Here is a 19,240-nt window from a genome sequence, read left to right on the forward strand (position 1 = left end):
CGCAACCCTCCGCGTTCCTCAGGCGCAGACAGCCAATGGGCGGCGAGAGCCGGGGGTACGGCGGGGGTATGCGGGGAGTGGCGGCTGTTTCAAGATGGCGGCAGCGGCCGCCGGTGTGGGTGGAGGTGCTCGCCGGGGCCGGAGCTGTATCCTTGCCTGGGGGTCGGTGTGAGGGGCCAGCGGCGGGAGGGGCCGCCGGGGCATGCGGGGTGGCCTGTCGAGGGGTTTGGCGTGGAACCGGTGCGGCGCTGTGGGTCGGGTGGGGTTCTGTGGCCATGGCAGAGGCTATGTGAGGGCTCCGCTGGCGAGTGTGGAGGGGGCTTAGCCTGGGGAGAGGGAGTGGGTATGTGCCGGTTTGTAGGGGTTACGCGGGATTTCATAGCAAAAGTGACCTGGGAGAGAAGGGAGGGTCGTAAGTCCTCTTCAGTGTGACCCAGCTGTGAAATCTCGGGGGGAGTAAATATATAGGAAATGGGGAAATTGCGTTCAGTTTATGGGGTCTTGTCAGGGAACCAATGGAGAGAATGAGGTTGAACAGCCCGGAGAAAAAGAGGCTCAGGAGTGACCCTATCTCACTTTACTACTGCCTGGCAGGAATTGGTTGTGGCCGGGTGGCGGTCGGGCTCTTCTCACAGGTGACAAGTGACAGGACAAGAGGACACAGTCTTAAGCTGCTCCAGGAGAGGTTTAGGTTGGACATTAGAAAGCATTTGTTCACACAAAGGGTGATTGGGCCCTGGAATGGACTGCCCAGGGAGGTGGAGGAGTCATCGTTCCTGGAGGTGTTTGAGGAAGGACTGGAGCTGGCACTCAGTGGTTGGCACGGGGGTGTCCAGTCACAGGTTGGGCTCAATGATCTCAGAGGTCTTTTCCACTCTCATTGATTCTGTGATTCTTTGAAACTGAGGCTAGAAGCTGAGTAGAGAAGAGATGTGTCTTTTGTGACTGGCACCTAAACTTGACTACAAGCACAACATTTTGGGTGAGCCTCTGTGGGACTTGGAGGGCTCTGTCACTGAGGGATGGGTGTGAGGGTGGGGTGGTTTCATCTGCAGAGGACCTGCAGGCTCCTGTTGTGGGAGACTACGTGGGGCTGGACACGTAGATGGTGTGGGTGGTGGCTGTGGTGTTGGGAGCTCAGCCTGTACAAGCCTGGTTATGGAGAGACGATGTGCTTGTGTGGAACCAAGAGCTGCCTTTGGTGTTTGGGCTTGTGCGGCTGAGGTGGAGGCTCAGTGACTTGAGGTCATTGGGCTAGAATTGATAGTCTGGCCTGGTGGAAATTTAGAAGGGGACAATTTAGTTCCAGTTATGAGGGGTTTGAAGCACTGCTGTTAGTCAGACTGAAAGTGGGATGTCAGCATCAACTGGAAGACATTGGAAAGAAGAATACATGTCAGTTCTCTTTTATTTATGTTTGCACACTCCCTGGGACAATGTGAAAGGGCCAACCATCCTCTGGCCTGTTGAGGGAGCATGTTGTTATGATTTTTCATCTGTGTAAAGTAAAAAAGACTGTCGACAACTTTTTCTGTGCTGTGAATGGGATGAAGGTGTGTGGCACATGTTGGATCTATTGCCATTGTCACCGCTCTGCTCACTTGTGGAAGTGTTGATGCAATTTCATTGACAGTCTATTTTTATCAGTCAACAGGTTGTTTCCTATTACTAAATATGTTTTAAAGTGCCCATCAGTGGCCTCATGCATCATGATATTCCAAGGAATGAAGTTTTTTCTGACAACCATTTCCACTGTGCACGGTTTGGTGAATAGGCAGTGTTTCCTCTGACCTTGGAAAAGTTTTAAATTCTTAGAAAAGCATGTGGCACAATTTAAAAATAATGGATAATAGCAGCTATACTGTGCATCACTTTTGCTTTCAACAAAAGAGGAGAAATTTGGTAGAGTGGTTTAATACATTTAATACATTTGGAAAACTTAAGTTCTCTCCCCCCTTGTTGAATTGACTCAGCGCAGGAAGGCAGGTTGTATAGGTGGACTGTACCAGGTGCTGAGCTTCTCCAGTGCCTCTCTCTGCTGCTCACTGAACTTCAGCTGTGGTGGTACACAGCCTTTAATACTACACCTGCCTCACTGGCAGTCTGGGAGGCACGTGGCCGTGGGTTAATGTTGGAAGGTTGACGCTGGTGCTGTCCCCAGTCTGTTACTCTGAGGCAAGGACGTTGCTTATGAATCAGCCTCTGAGTCATTATGATTTTCAGTCCAGCTGATGGAGGCAGCCTGCTCTAACTCTGAGTAGTTCTGATGCACTGGGCTGCAAAGCTTCACCAGGAGGGTTGTCCTGGTGGCTGGGGGGGGTAATAGTGACAACTTCGACTAGTCTTTGTATGGTGCTACTAGGAATTTATCCACAGCAGCTGGCAGCACCAGAGGCACACTCTAAAAGCAGGATGTTGTTTAGGCAGATCGTTTTATTTCCTATAGCCATGTGTTGACACACAGATTAACCGTATGTCATTTGAGTAGGAACTGCCTGTGCTCGAGTTTGTTGTTTCCTGAAGCAGTGTGAGCTGAACACACACTTCTCAGTGCCCTGCAGCTTGCTGTTGTGGCTGTGCTGACACAGCTGTTTGGGCTGGGCTGCGATCCAGACTTGGACTTTTGATCCATCTTGGTGCTTTTTGAAAAGAGGGTATGCACAGTGCCTTCCTCGTGGAGTTTGCTCAGCTTCCTCTCCCCGTGCTGTGCCCCCACAGTGTGTTCTGGCAGCTGGAGGTGGCAGGCTGCAGCTCACACGTGAGAGCAGAAATGCTCTCAGTGTTTGTAGAGAGAGCTGGCTTTGACTGCAGTACTCACTGAATGTGTTTTTAAACTGGTGTGAGGCTGATGAGTGATAATTGTTTGTGAGTGATAAAGTGCATCAACAAGATCATAAGTGAGCCTGTGATCAGGCCCTTCCAGTGTGACAAGTACCAGAGGTGTGATGGACAGTGGGTGTTGATTGAAGTTGCTGTCCACAGGGGGAAACTCCTTTTCCTAATTTCCTCCACTCTGTGGTAATTTACTAAATTAAGTTTTTGAGATGGTGCTCTCAGAATCAAATTTTAGTTAAGGCAAGAGTTTGTACCGTGTCACTGAAATATTTTTACAATTTTACTTTATTGCATGAATGCAGCTGCAAAACCTTAAATGCCTTTATCTCTTAACAGTAGAGAAATTAGACAATTGAGTAATTAGTAGAAATTTGAGTATTAGTAGAAATTTGAGTATTAGTAGAAATTTGACAATTGAGATAATTGGCCAACCACAGAAGGCTGAGGAAAGTAAAGGGGTATAAACAAAAGTTAGTGGAGGAGAATTTTGTGCCCTGTGCTTTTGTTTTCCACTTCAGTATTGCCCTGGTTTCAGCTGGAATAGGGTTAATTCTTTTCCTTGTACTTGGTATGCTGTGTTTTGTATTTAGCATGAGGATAATTCTGATAACACGCCGATGTTTTGGATGTTGCTCAGCAGTGCTTACCCAAAAACATGGACTTGGGTGACCCGTGCTCAGCCAGCGAGCAGATGCAGAAGGAGCTGGGAGGGATCATGTCCAGGAGCTGGCCAAAGGGAGATTCCATAACAGAACATCATGTCCCGTACATAAAGTGGGGAGTGCTGGCTGGGAGCTGCCAGTTCCTGCTGGGGAAAGGGTTGGGCATTGTTCAGTGGGCAGCTATGCTGTGCATCACTTGTTTCTTTCAGGTTTTAATTCTCTCTCCCTCTTCCCCTATGTTGCAGTTATTATTATTGTCCTGTTTTATTTTGTTTCAGTTATTAAGCTTTTCTTATCTCTACCCACGAGGTTTACTGTTTCTCTCTGGTTTTCCTCCCCACGTGGGGCAGGGAGGTGGACAGGGAGTGACTGTGTGGTACTGAGTTTCTGGCTGGGATTAAGTCACAAGTATGTTCGTTATTCATGTGGGAATAACAATCTTTACCTTCAGCTAAATGAAAAACTGCTCCTTGAAGGAAGGCAGCATGAGTTACACCCTTCCCTTAGTTATATTGAGTCCTATTTTTAGGCTTTCAGGAGGCAGGGATTCAAGTTCAGCAACTGCTAACAGTGACTGCTAATAGCACAAATAATATGGTGCCATGGTGTTTCTGATTTTAAAGTGTTTTCTGTGGTCAAGTAATTCCATATGATGCCATGTTGTTTCTGATTTTAGTCTTTTCTGTGGTCAAGTAATTCAATAGTTAAACCTCTGGGATATTTGAAAGTTCTTGAAACTTAAAGAAAATCAGTCCTCAAATTTTTATGATTACTCATCATGTGATGATCAGATGAGAATGACCAGTTTGAAACCTTTTGCATTTGTCCTCATTTATGTTTTTTAGCATGTATTGCCCAAATAGATTTCATTACAATATCAATATACACTGTTTCAGAATTTGCTTTCCCTACACATTGAGATGTTCCATATAAACTGTTTAAATTTAAATTAATATTATTAGTTCATTATCTTAGTAATTGCTCTTGTAACTGGGGCTGGTCCCTGGGATCTTTTGCAAAGGTGACCTCTGAGATAATATTTACAGGCTGAAAGTTAATGCGCAGTGAAGAAGGAGTAGGGCCTTTTGTTTTAGCAATCTTTGTGGTGATTTTTTTTAACCAAATCTTCCTTGCTTTTCTTGCTCCCAGAATGTTGACTGTTTTCTTATCAACAGCTATGCTAAATCAAGAGACCAAATACTTCTTTTTACAGTCCTGTTTAAAGAGCTAAGCTTGCACTCTTTCTGTTTCCTTTAACAAAGCCACATGCAGCTTCTGATGAAGAAGGTCCACTGTTACCTGTTTCAGGTATGACTTTCTAATAGACATAAACAAAGTTTTTTCCTGTGGCTGATAAAATTTGCAGTGTCTTTTCAGGTGTGTGGTTTGTGTACATAAGTGTGTGTAAGGTAGAGAGTAATCATAAGTTGTAATGGGACATACATTATTATAGGAGAGGATTTATCCTCTGCTGCTTAGATAAGCATACTGTATAAGATGAATAGTTCCAGGGGAGTTGTTTCTGATGCAGGTACAGTGTGGCTTTATCCAATTTGTCAGGCAAGCTGAATTTTTAATATGGTCTCCAAGGAATGTGGAAGCATTAGAGGTGTTAGGTCTTTTGTAAATTTTGAAGATATCAATTGAAATGAAGATTCATTGTGTACAGATAAAGCAATTATTTTTTTTTATTAGTTCTTTTGACCTTAATTTACTGAGTGCATACTTGTGTATATCGCTGGGGAAGAGATGAATGCTCTTAGTTCCCTTTCAGAATTCTCTTAATTGTTTTCAAACACAGCTCTTAAAGCGACACAAGGTCCTGGAAACGTATCTGGGGATGGTTAACTCTAGACTGAAACTGTGTGTGTGTCATCCAGCAGTTAAAGTTTTGAGGAATTGTACTCTTTAGGTTTGGGGTACCCTTCAAAACTACTGGCCAAACATCTCTGTTGAACTACAAAACACATGCAGAGATTTTTAAGCCAGGTTAGTTGGATTGTTTTTCTCTGGGCCCTGCAAAGAAAGCAGTGATCCTAAATGATGGAAATTGATTCACTGTGGGAAGTTTTCTACCACTTCTGTGGAAGAGAATTTCAGGACCATTGTTTTTGCTTGTGTATGAGCATGGAGATATTAGAGTTTATAATTTAGTTCTTTCACTTGAATTCTGGTACACTTCTGAAATTAATTGCCCAAATAATTGTAATTGATCTGCTAGTATGAAGTTAATATTTTTTGTTCAAAACTTTTTGCACTTCTGAATAGTCAAAAATTAAACCTTGAGGCACTACCAAGCAGCTATGGGCTTTAATCTGGTCCTGGGAGCGTTAGTGTCAGGGTTGGCACTTTGTAATTGCAGCATCAGGATTTTCAGTGCTTTCATGTTCTTACCATTCGTGGTGTTGATCTAATTCTAATTATGGCAGGAAATGTTTGACAGATGAGCTGTGGAGTGTGCACTGCAGTGTTGCTTTACTCATTTGCCTGGTCCTGAAAGGAACAAACAACCCGAGCATCAGTAGGTTGGCTGTGTAACAGAAGAAATGGTATTTTATTATATGAGTGGTGCTTTTAACAGCTTTACTGCTGGTTGGTTCTTTACTGTCTTTGGGTATCAAAGCAGAAGCTCAATTTTATGCTTTTGCATCTTACTCAAACACAGTTTATTTGCACTGAACTTCAGTCTGAAGACATGATGTGCATTTCAGAATTTACAAAATGTTCATTGTGGCTGGGTGTGCTTCAGTGCCATGCACCTCTTTTCCTGCTGATGTATTCATCTTACTGAAATTTTGTATGGAGTGAGAGGACAGGGGGACCTGCAGACCTATTCCTGAGGTGCTCATTCTTTTCAAAAAAAGAGCTGCTAAGGCAAGGTTGCCTTTGTGGAAGGCAAGAATAAGGCCCCTTTTCACTTTATAGTCTGCATGTTCTGCTTGTCTTTCACTTACAGGAGTGTCTACAAAAGGAAATTTAAGAACAAGGTGTTTGCCAAAATATCAAACAGGTCAAACCGAGCTGAAGGTGCCTGTAGCTGTTGCTTCTGTTTCAATGGATCCTGATAGAGGTACAGGAGGTCTGACAGGGCAGCAGGTGAGTAAAAGCAAATTTTTCTTGCTCTTAAGAGTGCACATTGTAGAAAAAAGCTGAAGATGATCAGATTGAAAATGTTTAAACAGTTTTAGAGTATTATTTTTACAGTTTCTTACACTTTTTGCCAGCTTTTCATGGTGGCTTTCTAGCAGAAATTATCACCTGAAGAGAACAAAGGCCGAATGTGCTCATTTATGTAAGTGGTGTGTAACTGGGGCCATGTAAAACAGATTATTTATATTTCTATGTGTGTATTTGCACAGAGGCAGTGCATGTGGCCCTGGGTAGTGCCTAGCCTATACTTTACTAGCTAAATATGCAAGAAGTTTTGTTCATTTTATTAATTTTCATTGCTCCAGTCATCTCATTTAGAAATTACATGAGCAAAACCTCATTTTAGGGACCTTTTTGCTATACCTGCTCATGTTAGAAGAGTAAAATCACTTTTTGTTTTTGATAGTAAAAGTTCAAAATGCATTTGAGCAGTAGAAGTAGATTTGTCAGTTGATGTCAACTGCTTTGAATTTTGTGGTCTCCTCCTGTGAGACTAGGTGATGTGTTTCTACAGTTCCTTGCATTAGAAATTCCAAAGCAGCGGGGTTTCCCTTGGAGGGTTATTCTGTGTTGTGACAGATGCTGTGGTGTTTAGAAATCCACTGAGAGATGCCATTTTTCTAACATGGTTTGTGTAGTTCAACGACTGTGTAAGTCATTTGAGTACTGTTGAGTCTCTTGCCTAGCAGTCATCTTGGGCCAGCCTGTAAATCACTGGGGTTGGCTTCTTCCCTCTTGCAGGCAGGATCTGAAACCTTTGACTGGTTCTGCATCACTGTTTTGTTATCATGCAGTTAGATCTTGTTCTTCATCTTCTCTGCCTTCTGTGTGCTGTGTGTCAGACATGTGGGTTCAAAACTCTGATGTGAAGACAGATCACACAATTCTGGTTGCTTTGACAGTGTCATTGTCCTTTGAATCATTCAGCATGACACATGACTAGTTATTAAATTAGTATTAATTTTTAGGGCTTTTCCTGGACATGTATATTTCCCTTTCTCTGTTTATCGGTACTTGCTTTTAGAGGCTGGTATGTACCTCTGCTTTGCAAATGATGCTGTTAAGTGGCATGCAGATAAATTCCACAAATAGCCCCCATTATGCAGAGTCTTTATGTAGAAGCATCTCTTCATAAGTATCTACAAGCCTGCTGCCTCACAGATGCCTTCATGTGCCACATTAAAATCTGTTTTGTTGAATGGTGCATTGATTGCGTTACTTGTTGTCTAGAGAGTTTTTACTCCTTTTTTGTGAAAGCCATTGTATAAATTGGTTTTGGTGTACTCTTATTTTAAATATAATGCCTGATATGTGAAATCTTAATTGGCAACTCGTGCTTTTGTATTGTTGAAAACAAGATGTGTTCACAGCTATGTTTCATTTTTGTCTTTTTAAACCTTCTGTTTTTCGCTTGCCTTGCCAAATTCTCAGGAAAACTTTGTACTCTGAAGATAAGCTCTGAATACTTGAAACAAACAGAACACATGTTTTTACTTGTTATTGAAGAAGAACTTCTTTTGCGTGGAATTCTCATCAAAAACACAACTCACTTTCTGCAAAGCGTTGTGTGTGTGTGTCCAGGGAGAGCTGATGGCTTTACTATGGCTTAGAGTCATAGAAGGTTTTGGGTTGAATGGGACCCTAAAGATCATCCAGTCCACCCTCCCTGCCAAGGGCAGGGACACCTTCCACAAGTGCAGGCTGCTCAGGGTCTCATCCAGCCTGGCCTGGACATAATTAGCATGAGTAAAATGCTCTAGACTGAGTAGGTGAGCTGCTGTGGTCCTTTCTGTGATCCGTCATGATTTTGCCATGAGGTTATCACCCTCCAAAGCGTGGAGAATATTTTCCGTGTACCGAGTTCCAAAACTGTCTTCTATCCTGAGCTGTGTAGAAAGGACAGAAATCTGGGAAATGGAGAGAGTCTTGGCCTCTACCTCCTTTGTTGTCTTCTTTAGATGGTCAAGCTGTTGCTGTGCATTATTCCACAGCTTCATTTTGATGCGTGTTATGGTACAAGTCTCCCTCTGATAATTTCCTGTGTGCCATCTTTGCATACTTTTGGGTGATAGGAAAAACTGATTTTTCCTCTTCATCCCACAAAACTTTGTCTGACAGTATGTATACATCAGTTTGGGTAGTAGTTTTTGAGATCTTTTGTTAAAATCCCCTTCACTAATGTGATCAAGCTTCATTCTCTTTTTAGAGGACTGTAACTTTTCATTTTTCTTAAAGAAGTTTCATCATCTGTCTGCTAAAAAAAAACCAGTCACACATTTTTAGCATGCGAAGTGAAATTCCTTCAGCCATACGTTTAGTTGAATTCAGCCAAGTTAGATGTTCTCTAGTGTTCATTTGTGAGTGACATATGTTTGGGAAGAAAACTGTGAAATCAAATGCCCCTTGAAAAGTGCTGAAATTTGCCTCGTGAAATTGCTTTCCCTCTTGCCCCTGAGAAGAATACACTGAAGTTAAAATGAAGTGTCAGACAGGTACAACATGCGTCTGTCTGAAAACATCACCTCTCTTTGTAGTGGACATTATTATTTAATTGTTTTTTAGATGCTGTTTAATTAGCTAAGAATGAAAGGGGTCACTTCCTCTCTGGTGTTGATCAGCTGCTTTTACTGACAATGAGAGAAGCCCAGTGTTGGCTTTGTTTTCTTTTGTGCATTGTTGTGTTGACTTGGCCAAACTTCAGGGCATCTGGTGGCATTCTTTTCTCTGATCTAAAGCACTGCATGCACTTGGGGGGGTTTGTAAAAGTATAAACTGAATCTCCTTCAGATTGAGTGGAGTTACTGAAACTTACCAAAATCCTGGACAGAACAGCATAGTGCTGCATTATCTTCGGGTTCCTATTTCGTGCTTACCACTAGCGCTGCAGAACTGAATACGCGATCACAGGAATTTTGGGTGAATAAAACCAGTTTGGAGCCGTTTCCTGCGTGGAAGCGGCCGAAGTCGGGAATGCCGGGCGGCAGAGTGCCCTCTGGTGGGCACACCTGGGAAGTGCAGCGGCTCGCTCTCCGCGTTCCCGGGAGCGCCTGAAAGATGGGAAGTGCTCAGCCCCGCTACAGCCTTCTTTGACGAGTTTTATTTACGAAAGTAGCATAGTAGTATAGTACTTATCTAAGAAAAAAAAATCATAACTATATATATATATATATTCATAAATACAGTATATATTCACAAAATAAGCAAATTAACCATTAAAATGAAACAGTAGCCGCATGTGAAGGTGTGTGTGCTTTCCTCTGTATTAGAAAAATGAAATAAGGGATGTACTCTCTGCTAACAATGTTTTGCTGTTTTGTATGCTTTGCTCAGAAATGCTAAGACAGCATGTTTTTCTCCTTACTCCCTATGTTATGATCCTAATATGATAAAGTTTGAAGTTGGATTTGGATATTGCTGCACTAGATTTCCATGAGAACCTACTCCTCTTTATCTAGTATGAGTCAAGGAATAGTGCATGTCTTAAAACTTTACCCAGCATGTTTTAGTATTGAAGCTAGCAGCTTGCATTTGAATTACAAATACCTTAAAATAATTCTTCACAATTTGGTAATTTGTTTCATTGAAATGTACTTACAATTTAAAAAATATGAATTTTATTCCCAGTTGGAATTGATCTACTTTCAGCTTCTAATTATTAGGTCTTGAAATGCTTTTAATAGCTTATGAAGTATTTGTTTTCTTTTAAACAGTACATTCTAAAACGAAACTTTAAATTTTCAGGGCACTAATGAAGGAGGAATGAAGAGTGCTTCTTTAAAGGATTTGTGTCCTGAGGACAAGAGACGCATTGCAAACTTAATTAAAGAACTTGCCAGGTAAGAAGAAGCATCACCTGAAAATGCATTAAGTTTAAAGAGAGTCATTTCTCTAATTAACATCAAGCAACGTAGAACTGCTTAAAAAACCTGAATATTTGCACAAGGTAATTTTTCTTGCTGGATAAAGTAAGCAGCCTGGTTGGTTTTTTCTTGCTTTCTGAGCCCCTAAATATATATTTAAAACGGAGGTCAAAATTTCATGACCAGCAGTACTTCTGTAATAACCTAATGACAGGGCTAGGATTTTGTTTGTTGTATGTATGCAGTGCTACAAATAAACACATCCTGCTTTTGGAAATGACAGACTTTGTTGGTCATGAAGTGAAACTTTGTAGTTCTTATTATTTGGCAGAGGTCAGCTTTTGTATGAAAGGCCATGTTAAAGGTGCATTGCTGATCTCGTGGCTGAAACATGTTGGTAGTGATTTGCCTGTGTAATTTTTACTTACCTAGCCAAACTTCTTCTTGCTTCCCTTAATTACCTGAGATTCAACCTATTCCGTGAAAGGAGAGGTAGAAGTAGTGCAAGTTTTCAGCTTTAGGAGAAGTCTTTTTCTAAGTTCCATTCCAGCACTAGTAATATTCTCAAAGGTAAAGGAAGTAATAAAGACGTAGAATTAAAGTGAGGAGATTTTTGTCCTACTCTTTATCCCTAACAACTCAGAATCTCTGGAAATCTGTTTCTTACAGAGTGTCTCTAAAAATGAGGAGGAGCACATGGGCCTTTGGTAGGCTTTGCCATATCAGTGGGGGAAGCTCTTATGAGATGATCCCACGTCCTTTGGGCCAGAAGTTATTGTTAATAATTACTGTTAATAATTAAATGCTTTTTGACGTAGATCCTTTGTCTGTGCAATAATTGGCAAGCATTACTGTTCTTTTTACATTTTATATAGGAAAATATGGAAAATTAGAGAAATTAAGTGACTTGCTCAAGGTCATGCAATAACTCTCTGGTGCAGCCAGGAATATTTTCTCTCTGATTATCCTTATCCAGTGGACCATTTTACCTGCTAATAATTTCTACTAATACAGGATTTCTTGCCATACAGTATTTTAGTAATTTCTGAAGTTCTTCATGCTTGCAACTCTATTTTATCATGCTTTGTGTTAGAAAATGTATAGTTAAGACTGTCATAAAGAGTAGATTGGTGGGATGCCTGGTTACAAATTGTCAGATGTTGGAGCTATTCGGACACTGTTGCCACTGTTGATATATAGAGGTATATTCTAATATTAAAAAAAAGCCTTTTATTACATTGTTCCTCATAATACACTGCTCCCTAGTGAATAGTAGTACAGTAATTCATTCGAGCATGGGATTCTTCTTAAATCTCAGATGCTGTGATTTTTCCCTGAGGACAGTTTGATATTTCTGCCTGACATTTCTTTGAAGAAAAATAGAAGGTGCAGCAACATTAATTTTGAAAAGTAAAATTAGTGGAACACTATTATTTTATACTTAGTTCTCTTTTATTTTTAAACCTAATCATATTTTTATTGGATGTAATTAAAAGTCCTTTGCAGAGTAATAGGGAAGTTGAACTTTAATTCCGCTCACCTCGTCACTTTTTTAAAACTCTCCATAATTTTCATCCTTAGTTGTGCAATGATAGAGAGTTTTTACAAGCAGTAGAACATTCTTTGCTACTTTGGAGAAGAAAAAGGAGCAGCAGAATGTCGAAAGTTTTACAGGAACACTGTCCTGCAGTAAATACTTGGAATAATAAAGGTCTCACTTGGGTTGTACCTCGCTGTTCCTTATTTTGCTATAATTTATGAATGGTGATTGAGGCTCATTCATGCACATTTGTTGCAGGATGGTAAAAAGATACAAATTGGTCAGTTAGCAGCTGCATGAAAGCTCTTTTAAAGTGGTAAAATTCTGTTTATGTGGAAACCAGTTGCAAAATGTGATTGACTCCTTTAATCATAGGCTTTGATTTCAGCCAGGTCTTGCTTGAGCAGTTCAGGGTAGTGGTTAGTCTTTCCCCAGCTTGTGACTGCTGAAGGAGAGAGCTCTCTTGTACTTTTCTTCCTATTTTTTACTTTTTTTCCTCCAACTTTCATTCCCACTGCACTTTTGAACATTGAGGGTGCGTGTGCCAGTGTGGTTGCTAATTTGCTGAAGTGTAAGACTTTGTATTGGTATGAGTAAATTCTGATGCTAGCTACATTAATATAATTTTCTCTGGGGTAAAAAAAGAAGAGCTTCTGGGCTGTAAAGATCTCCTGCTGGGGATTCCAGTGGCTGACATCACCTTAGCTGTTCGGAATTTTATGGAATTGGATTTTGAGATGGGGTCTAAAGAAAGGACTTAGCTGTATCCTTTCTAATCCTCCTTTCTAGGCTAAATAATCGTAGTTTTTGATCTGTGCTGCTGCCTGTAAATCTAACCATTATCTTGCCCTTCTTTGAATGTATCCTTTTAAGGTGAAATGAGAGTGGCAGAGTGGAGCCAGTTTAAAATACTAGAATGTAGCACATTTGAGCTTTTTAATTTATTGTGTCAGCAGATTCTTTTAAAATTGCTTTTGTAGAGGAGTTTCTGAGAAGAATGAGTCATGCCCATGAATGCCAAAGTGCTTTGTGAGTAAGTGCAGTATTCTTGAGTGTGATCAGTCATTATTTTCTGAGACAGCCAGTGTGGCACCTTCATGTTTTCAGCAAGGTCCTCCTGGTGTGGTGGTGAAAGTGGCACAGTAAAAGCAAATTTTCTCTCCCTATCAGCAAAGTCCTTTCAAGAGAGGCAAAGAAGACTCTGTCTGAGCTTTTATTCCTGCAGGCGGCTCCTGAAGCAGTCATCAGCTTATGTAATGGAATGAGCAGTGGCATGGTGAAGACACAGAAAGATTCTCGTGCTCGCTGCCAGTGTCAGGACGCATTAGCCTCCTCTGAGAAGGAGCAGCACGGGGCCTGCTGGGACGTAGCCAGCTGACTGTTGGACATTAAGGGCTTGCTAGACACCACAGTGAGACTGATTATGAAGTATTCTAGGGTGAAATACTTTGAGTGACATGCAGATTTTGAGAGATCTCTCATTCTTGGCCTTTGGTTAAATGGAGAGGATCGTAACTCCTTCGCAGAGAGAGTGAATGTGTGTATGTTTGCAAGATTCACTTCACTCCTAACTGGTATAAAGCCATAGTTCTGTGACTTTGGGGCTCCTGGTATGGCAGGTACATCACAAATACTTTTCCTCTGATCACAAATGCCTGTACAGCTCAGATATGGAATTTGTCTTTTGAGTGAACGGAAGCATTCACTAAGTGATGTAGAGTTGTTCATGAAAGTTTAAATTTTGTTTTTAGTGGCAGAAATTGGTACCTAACTATTTTGCATTCTTTCTTTCTTTGAATAAAATAAACTTGGAGAAAACTGGCTTCCTGTTGTCATCGCAGACAAATCTTCAAAAGCAATTTTGGTAGAAAGGTATCATAATGCCCTTCTGCACCCATGGGAGGGAGAGATTTCCCTTTCCAAATGAGATACAAGGTGGTTTTTGCTATTATAGTAGTGTTCTGGCTAAGATCACTGGCATACCCAGAATGACTTGTAACTGGCAGCTACTAAAACAGCCTTCAGACAGCCCCTTGTCCCTTACTGAGAAAATGCTTCCCTCATCCCAACTCTCTGGATTCCTAAGCCTTTTGTAGGGTGCTAGCAGTTTGGGATACTAGTCTTTTCTACTGTCTTTGATATGAAGCTGAAATTGACCAACTGAAATTGAAATTTTCTAACAAAAAGTGAAAATGGGTGTCAAAACAGAATATTAATTTGGTTACAGAACTGGAAACCATTGAAGAGGTTTCAGTAAAGCCATAATAGTGTATATTTGCTGGTTTTCTTCCAGTCCTTAAGATCTTTGAAGGAAAACTTGCCTGTGGTTTGTATTACAAATTTTGTCTGTTTGGCCTCTTGTGTTGCCTTTTCTCCTGGGTTACACTACTTAATATTTAACCAAATTGTTACCTGGCTTTAAAATCAAAATCTTTTATCTTTTTTTGTGTGTTACTTTAGGGGCAATTTTGTGCAGCAGTTTTCTTAATTGGTCAGGCAGTGAGACTGCAAATGAGATATCCCTAAGCTTGCCTGGAAATTACTTTGTGTTGATAGGTAAAGCATGCCCAGGATTATTGTATCACCAATCACACTTACTTTCTGTGCTTAAAAAGTCATTTGTAGCTATAAATTCATGCTGTGAAATCTAGTCTTGTATTTTGCAGGTTGCATATCGTAAAATTTATCCATTGTGTAGCAATTTCAATTAGGTTTTGGGCGCATAGCAGTTTTTTTTTAAATTATTTTTTTCTAATGTGTACAAACTGCATATGATGCTTGAGTAGAATGTATCAGATTTGTGAACCCTGATCTTTGGACAAAAATTCTGTTTTTTCTTTCCTTCCCCTCTCTCCCCAACCCTGCCTGCCATGGTGGTCTGTCCTGTTCCAGATGCCATTATTTGCCTGGAATTTAAAACCTGTAGTTTTCAAGAATGGTCGCCAAACCTTTTTAATCTTTGCTAGCCAGTTGACAGACTAATACCAGATTGGTGTTTATTAGAAGATAAGTGCTCCCAAGGAGTGTAGGACTGATCAGTGAAGTTCCCAGTGTCTATATATCTGTTTTTTGTTCAGTTTTCCTTTTGTCTTAACTAGCTGAGCTGCAATGTTCTTACTGCGTTTCAGATTTTTTTCGGAAAAAGCTCGTTTTTTTTAAATTTTAAAAAACACAAGATACTGTTTTTAATTTGCTTTTCCAACCCTGCCTTGAGTCAGAAAGAGCTGAGTTCTGTCCCTAGTGTAGTGTTGATATGAGTATTATCATGGCTCTTTCTTGTGCATGTCAGTTTTTCATTAAACAAATAAAACTTGAAGTGCTGTTGACTTGTGCAGTGCTTCAAAAATTCCACCTGGAGAGCATCAGTCCTGCTTACTCAGTGGAATGAGTCAGTGTCATCAGCAAACTCCTTGATCAATTCCTTCTTTAGATTAGACAGAAATACTACCATCAGCAGTGGACCTGGGAGAACACAGTAATAATTGGAACTGGTGAACTAGGAATTAATTTTGACACTAAGGCAGATGTCCTAGGAGGGCTTTTTGTCAATATATTTGCATTACGTGTTTTTCTAAAGAGGCTCCTGTAAAGTAAAATTATTTATTTAAATGCATTTAGAATTATATAGCCTTTGAACTGTTGAATTTAAAGCAAATCTTGAACAAAGATGGTGCACGTCCTATGGCACAAGGTAGGTGAATGTGAATGGAATGCAAGAAAATGTTGCAGACACTGAATGGAAGGAATAGAAGAATAGTTCCTCTGATTCATCATCTTTGCTCTCAGCTGTCAGTTGTCTGTTTGATCCTGGAAGCAAGAACAATGGAGCTGGATACCAGCATATTGCTCAGTGGAGCAGTTGAGCTCTTTGTAGTTGTGCCTTCGTTCTTTCGCTGCTCTTTTCTGACCCAAGTGGGTGAACAGAGGGTGAAAATACTTTTGAGGAGCATTATATGAGCATTGTAACGTTTTTGTACAGCATCAGTGAAGTCTTCCATACTTCTGCTAAAAATCATATGTTCTGTACTGCCAGAAGGCAAAGAAATAAGTTTATTGAAGAACCCAGCAACTCACTGAGCTATTTATAGGAAGTGACATAAATCCAGCATAATCTGATGAGATTCTTGTATTCCTTTTCTCTAACTTCCTTTTGCCACCTCCTGTGAGTAACCATCTTTTGTATCTCGCCTGCCCTTTATGGGCTGTCTCCTGCTTTGTGATACATAAACACATACTGCCACATTTCTTCTGAGATCACTTACTGTTCTCAGTCATTTACTGCGTAAGATATGTGGCACAATATATGCATGTGTCTGGGAGTGTGACAGCTTGCTGTGATATGTGTTAAATACAAACACAGCACGTGAATGTGATGCACACTGATAAAAGAAACAAATCACAGAATTTAGAGATGAGTAAAGCCTGCTACATTTAGTCTGATTTTTCTAGTGCTCTCTTCTTTCATGCCTTTTTTTCTTGTACTGTTGTTCAATTTTAGTGTTATTAGGTGCCAGCATAGCCCACCGTTTGTTGCCCCAAACCCTTTTCTCATGCAGCATCACTCCTGCAAGTTACTGACCAAGCTTCCTTCCTTTCATAGAATTCTGGAGATGGTACTTGTTCTCTCTTTCCAGTTGCTTGCCCTGCTCTTGTTCCATTCCTGTCTTTCATCCAGGTAGCCATTGTGTTCTTCATTGTGGTTTTCTAATTAACTTTGTTTTTGCATCTTTCACTGATAATGTGAAAAAAGGTCATTTGTACTGTAGTTATTTAGGTGGTTGCTCTGGACTCAGAGGAAGCAAATGGGCCATGGTTGGATATGAGAGTCTCTCTCTGCAGCTTGTGGCAAATGTGCTGTGGCTGTTACTGCAAGCAAGTGTGGTGGATATTGCTCAATAGTTTGTTGTCTGCTTAGCTAAGGAGTGCAGAGGTGTTGGTGTGGGTCCAGAATTTATACAGGTAGTTCCTGTTACCACATTTCTTTAATGGTATGTGCACAGCCCTTTTGACAGCCTGTGAGTGGAGGGGAAGGGGCCAAGGAACTGGTTGAACTCATCACACCTTCCCAGACTGGGCCCAAGGTTGTAAGTGAGACCTTGTGCATTTGACTGGTGGAATGCTGTTATGCTTAATCAGTGTCTTTTTTCCCCCCCTGTACATTAGAAACTGTACAATTAATAGTTTGATCCAAGCTTTCAAACTGCCCTAATTTAAAGAATTTGATTATCCGGTATCTGTCGTCTGTCTCCCTCTAGGTTTGTAGAGAAAAAGTGTGAGTTCCAGTATTATTACTTCCAACTTCATGCAGTCTGCTTGAGCTGATACAAGAGTGCTGTGGGTTGATCTTGAAGTTGGGGAATACTGCTTGCCTATAATTCACTCCAGGGGAGTGACCCACTTGTGGTATTTATGACTTCTCCACTGGAAGATCAAAACAAATCTGTGCCCTTTTAAGGGGAACAGTGATATGAAATGTATGGCTCAGTCCTTGAATGAAACATTCGGTTCAGAATATTAGTCTAATGGAATGAGTGCCAGACTTAGTTTTATACTTACATATATATATATATATATATATATATATATATATATATATATATATATATACACACTTCATTTTCCCCCTCCTCTTTCCTCTTCCTATAAGATTGTTCCACTTTAAGGAAGTTAAAATTGGAGTTTTCTAAAAGTTGTATTGCTTTGGTCTCCTGTCACCTGTGTTGTGGCAGCTGTTTCATCATCATAAAAGACTGAACTTTAAGAGCCTTCAGCAACAGAAATTGCCTAAGTGCAGAGCAATAATATTTATTAGTCTAAGCTCATTACTTAATATTTTTGTGGAGCTTTTATGGAACCATGATTTCCAAGCCACGTTTTTTAGCATAGTTACAGGATCATCTGTGCATAATGATCTTCTTGCCTACGTGATACCAGAATAATTGTTTTTATAGCCTGCTCTTGAGGTGCAGAATAAATGATCATTGTAAGCCTTTCTCCCATTGTCATCCTTTAATCTTGATCCAATTATTTACACTGAGCAGCAAGATACAGGGTGCCATGCCCCAGACAGAAAGGAAAATTTACGCCTGCAGCTTGATACTTGAAAATCCTTAAGGAAAAGGACAAACAGTTTTGTTTGGAGAAAGCTAACAAGAAAAATGATTCTTTCCTGAACTTGTATTTGACCAGTAAAGGTGAAAGAAGGATTAGTTTATAGATTAAGAAACGAAAAGTTTTCCAGAATTTTCTTTCTGTCATGTCATCTAAGCTCTTCTGTCTGAGTTTTCTGTCTTCATGTCCTAGGTTTGAAAGTATCCCAGTGAATCTTCATTATGGCTGCAGAGAATCAGACTGGACAAGCCTAATTGTGGGTTCAGGCCCTGACTTTGTTCCTCCATGCTGCCCATTAATGTGCATGTACTCTACTGAGACCAGTGTTTCTGAAAAAAAAAAGAAGAGATGTATTGCATCAAGTCATACCTACCTTCCAGTATAATATATTATAAGCATTGTGAGGAACTAACCTGCTTAAGGGTGGAGAGGATGTTATCCATTTACCTGCAAAGTGGTGGAGGAGTTGGAAGTCAGGCACTGTGGTTATGGGCATATATTTTATTTTTCTCAAATTCTTTTCAGGGTAAGTGAAGAAAAAGAGGTGACGGAAGAACGGCTGAAAGCTGAACAGGAATCGTTTGAGAAGAAGATCAGACAGCTAGAGGAGCAGAATGAACTTATCATCAAGGAAAGGGAAGATATCCTTTAAAAATATGTGCAATGGCCCACTGAAATAAAAAGTGAAGTACAGAGAAATAATTGTTCTAATTTATGGCATAGAATAAATCTGCATGTGCTGCCATTCAAAAGCAATCAGAGAGATGACTTGTCAGCATGTGACACTGGTTCATTTGAGCTTAAACTGCCATCCAGCTGTTCCTATGATATTGTTTTGCTATGAAACAGATATTTGTCAACTAAAAAAATGACAATAAGGAATTTACACATTAAAATATGATTATAGATATTTTTTTTAAATTCTGTTAGGTGGTCATAATTTAGGTCTAAAACTTGCATAGTATTCCATTTCTCTCCATGTCCAGAGAAGGGGAATCGACACTAAATGGATACAAATTAAATATATGTACTAGAGGGTTTAGCTAGGTTGGACTTTTTGTTTGGTGTAGGGTTTATATATT

General features: G+C 40.3%; 1 protein-coding gene across 1 annotated transcript; it reads left to right on the forward strand.

Moving 5' to 3' along the window:
• Positions 1–80: 80 nt before the first annotated feature.
• LOC131095897 (protein hinderin-like) lies at positions 81–18,856 on the forward strand. Its single transcript, XM_058044044.1, has 5 exons — positions 81–146; positions 4,647–4,805; positions 6,454–6,593; positions 10,389–10,483; positions 18,684–18,856. Exons 3-5 carry the CDS (start codon positions 6,552–6,554, stop codon positions 18,808–18,810), a joined length of 264 nt encoding a protein of 87 aa, XP_057900027.1. The 5' UTR covers positions 81–146; positions 4,647–4,805; positions 6,454–6,551; the 3' UTR covers positions 18,811–18,856.
• Positions 18,857–19,240: the final 384 nt, after the last annotated feature.

Source organism: Melospiza georgiana, chromosome Z, assembly GCF_028018845.1.
Source record: "Melospiza georgiana isolate bMelGeo1 chromosome Z, bMelGeo1.pri, whole genome shotgun sequence".
Classification (NCBI taxonomy): domain Eukaryota; kingdom Metazoa; phylum Chordata; class Aves; order Passeriformes; family Passerellidae; genus Melospiza; species Melospiza georgiana.

What these genes read in the sequence shown, in the direction of transcription:
- LOC131095897 (XM_058044044.1), top strand. Translation starts at nt 6,552, where the DNA reads ATGGATCCTGATAGAGGTACAGGAGGTCTGACAGGGCAGCAG. An exon ending in GAGGTCTGACAGGGCAGCAG is followed by an intron (nt 6,594 to 10,388) that starts GTGAGTAAAAGC and finishes TTAAATTTTCAG; the next exon opens with GGCACTAATGAAGGAGGAAT. An exon ending in TTAATTAAAGAACTTGCCAG is followed by an intron (nt 10,484 to 18,683) that starts GTAAGAAGAAGC and finishes AATTCTTTTCAG; the next exon opens with GGTAAGTGAAGAAAAAGAGG.